Raw genomic sequence first — 3,378 nt, forward strand, 5'->3', positions numbered from 1 at the left:
GACTTTCGTCTTGTTTACATCAGGGTCCCCCATTTTCAATTCATCATATTTGATTAACATCAATATAGAACTTTGAACTTGAGAATGAGAGTAAATGAGAGAGAGAGAGAGAGAGAGAGAGAGAGAGAGAGAGAGAGAGAGAGAGAGAGAGAGAGAGAGAGAGATGAGAGAGAGAGAGAGAGAGAGAGAGAGAGAGAGAGAGAGAGAGAGAAAGTGTTTTAATGAGTACTGTATGTTTACCATTTCCTCTCTGTCTCTCTTTGTACTTATTAGTTTTAGTGGGTTTTCCTTGACAATGTAAACAAATTAGAGGTAGTTGATGACGAGAGAAAGTCCCGAACTATGTAAAAAAATTTGTGCTGTCAATAGATTAAAAGAAATTAACTAATTAATCTCACAATTTTCTGTAATTAATCTAGATTAAAAATAGCATTTTTCTACTTAAGACCGAAGCTTGTAACAGATATTTACTTGAGTAAAATCATGGAATTTATGTAAAATCAACACAAAGAAAGTATATTTAGATTCAAAGACTATTTTAATAGCTTTCTTTGAATACAGTTTCTCTCCTGTGAAATACAAATGTTCAACAAAACCATCAACATTGACTCAGCTAGACCTCTTTCCTATATCCGCGGCGCTAAGATTGAAGAATTTTCACTCCATAGATTAATCTAGATTAATATTTATTTTAATGCTTTAAATAATTTTAATTAGTCTCCAAAGTTAAAGCATTAATTTTGACAGCCCTAAAAAATAAACATCTATCTATGAATCACAGTAAACTAGACACTGTCTCTTTAAAGCGACTCCTCCCCTGAACAACTGTAACCAGGAAGGACCTCCCACCCCGTGACGCGTTCAGAGTTCACTCTACAACCAGGAAGGACCTCCCACCAAACACACCTTCAGAGTTCACTCTACAACCAGGAAGCAGCTCCCAAACACACAGTCAGAGTTCACTCTTCCTGAGAAAACGAAATTTAAGAGTGCCGTTGTCTTTGTAGAATAAAATGGCGCAGCAAGGAGTTGATCTGGACCGGGACCAGTTCTGCTGTTCTCTCTGTCTGGATCTACTGAAGGATCCGGTAACTATTCCCTGTGGACACAGCTACTGTATGGGCTGTATTAAAGACTGCTGGGATCGAGATGATCAGAAGGGGATCTACACATGTCCCCAGTGCAGGGAGACTATTACTCCGAGGCCTGTTCTGAAGAAAAACAATATAATTTCTGAAGTGATAGAAGAACTAATGAAGACAGGACTCCAAGCTGCTCCTCCTGATCACTGTTATGCTGGACCTGCAGATGTGGCCTGTGATTTCTGCACTGGGAGAAAGCAGAAAGCCCTCAAGACCTGCCTGGTATGTCTGACCTCTTTCTGTGAAACTCACCTCCAGCCTCATTATACTGTGGCTCCGTTAAAGAAACACAAGCTGGTCAAAGCCTCCACACGGCTTCAGGAGAACACCTGCTCTCGTCATGATGAAGCTATGAAGATGTTCTGTCGTACTGATCAGCAGTGTATCTGTTATTTGTGTTCCATGGATGAACATAAAGGCCATGATATAGTCTCGGCTGCAGCAGAAAGGACAGAGAGACAGAAAGAGCTTGGCATGAGTCAGCAGAAAATCCACCAGAGAGTCCGGGAGAGAGAGAAGCAACTCAAAGAGGCCCAACAGACTGTTGATTCTCTCGATCGCTCTGAGCTGAAGAAGGTCATCGGAGCCCAACAGAGGACCATAGTGACTCAGGCTGAAGAACTGCAGAAGAGACTGGAGCAGGAGATAGTGGACCTGAGGAGGAGAGACACTGAGCTGGAGCAGCTCTCGCACACAGAGGACCACATCCACTTTATACAGAGTTACCCCCCCCTCTCCGGTCCCAGTGAGTCTACAGACTTACCCAGCATCAGTGTCCTTCCTCTCCTGTACTTTGCAGATGTGACTGAGGTTGTGTCTAAGCTGAGAGACAAACTAGAGGACGTTCTGAAAGAGCAGTCGCCCAGAATCTCAACAGTGAATGCAGTTAATATTTTACTGCCACCACCAGAGCCCAAGACCTCGCCCAGAATCTCAACAACAGTGAATGCAGTTAATATTTTACTGCCACCACCAGAGCCCAAGACCAGAGCTGACTTCTTACAATATTCCTCTCAGATCACACTGGACCCAAACACAATAAACAAAAGTCTGTCTTTGTCTGAGGGGAACAGAAAAGCAACATGTATGCGGAAAAAGCAATCCTATCCTAATCACAGAGAAAGATTCATTGAAAGGTTTCAGGTTCTGGGTAGAGAAGGTCTGACTGGACGCTGTTACTGGGAGGTGGAGTGGACTGAAGGGGTTTCTGTAGCAGCCTCCTACAAAGACATTAGTAGAACAGGCTCTATAAAGGACTGTGGATTTGGATACAATTCCAAATCCTGGGCTTTATTGTGCACACAAAGTCATTACTTCTTCAGACACGATATTCACGATAACAAGAGAATAAGAGTACATGGCCCCATGTCCTTCAGAATAGGAGTGTACCTGGATCACAGGGCAGGGACCCTGTGCTTCTACAGCGTCTCTGACACCATGACCCTCCTGCACAGAGTCAACACCACATTCACTCAGCCTCTCTATCCTGGACTTTGGCTTCACTCTGGGGAGGCTGGGTTTTGTGAGCTGAAGTAGAGATCAGTGACATTCACAACTCCTCTACCCAGGATTTTGGATTTAAATTGATCTTGAAGATGCTGAGTTGTGAAAGATGAGGTAATTAGGAGTTACATTCACTGACAGTCACTCTTATCACTGTTCTGAGGGACACACACACAGACATGCACTATGTTGTTCTGAGGGGGACACACACACACACACACTATGTTTTGCTTTGTTTCTAGTTTCTAGCCTACCGGGCTAAAGTTCGTTTCATTTGGATATTTACATATTTGATTCCCATCTTCAGTACCTCTGTCCCTTTTGCATGCAGGGGAGTCAAAATCTTTATTTCCATACTCGGGGTAGGTTGGACCACAATATGCAACCATTTTATTTTTATTTGATCACCTTTGGTCAATTACTGTGTGATTTGGGTCTGTCTCTTCTCTCTCTGTTCCAGGGGGGGGGGGGGGGCCTATATTCAGCCTATAACCTTCTCCCTCACCTCTTGTCTCTGGGCAGCCGGGACACTTCATACGGGACACTCTATCTTTATGGCCTTCAAGGCAGGATGTGTGGGGCATGGGTCAGTCGTAAATGCAACTATTTAGTTTTAGAACAGAGTCAGACCCATCTGCGTTATCAAAAGAGCTCAAGGAGAGAGAGAGAGAGAGATGTTCTTCTGGTGGCCGACTTTGAGGGAGACAGACCTAGATAGGAGCTGACTTAGGAA

General features: G+C 43.7%; 1 protein-coding gene across 1 annotated transcript; it reads left to right on the forward strand.

Annotated features, from left to right (window-relative positions):
* The first annotated feature begins 939 nt into the window (after positions 1-939).
* Positions 940-3,002, forward strand: LOC311223867 (E3 ubiquitin/ISG15 ligase TRIM25-like). Its single transcript, XM_084308630.1, has 2 exons — positions 940-1,790; positions 1,965-3,002. Exons 1-2 carry the CDS (start codon positions 1,014-1,016, stop codon positions 2,676-2,678), a joined length of 1,491 nt encoding a protein of 496 aa, XP_084164756.1. The 5' UTR covers positions 940-1,013; the 3' UTR covers positions 2,679-3,002.
* The last annotated feature ends 376 nt before the right edge of the window (positions 3,003-3,378 follow it).

This window comes from Notolepis coatsorum (assembly GCF_963971535.1).
Source record: "Notolepis coatsorum genome assembly, chromosome: 2".
NCBI lineage: Eukaryota > Metazoa > Chordata > Actinopteri > Aulopiformes > Paralepididae > Notolepis > Notolepis coatsorum.

Coding starts and splice junctions, on each gene's coding strand:
- LOC311223867 (XM_084308630.1), top strand. CDS start 1,014: ATGGCGCAGCAAGGAGTTGATCTGGACCGGGACCAGTTCTGCTGTTCT. Junction 1,791..1,964: donor AGAGACTGGAGCAGGAGATA/GTGGACCTGAGG, acceptor GTTGTGTCTAAG/CTGAGAGACAAACTAGAGGA.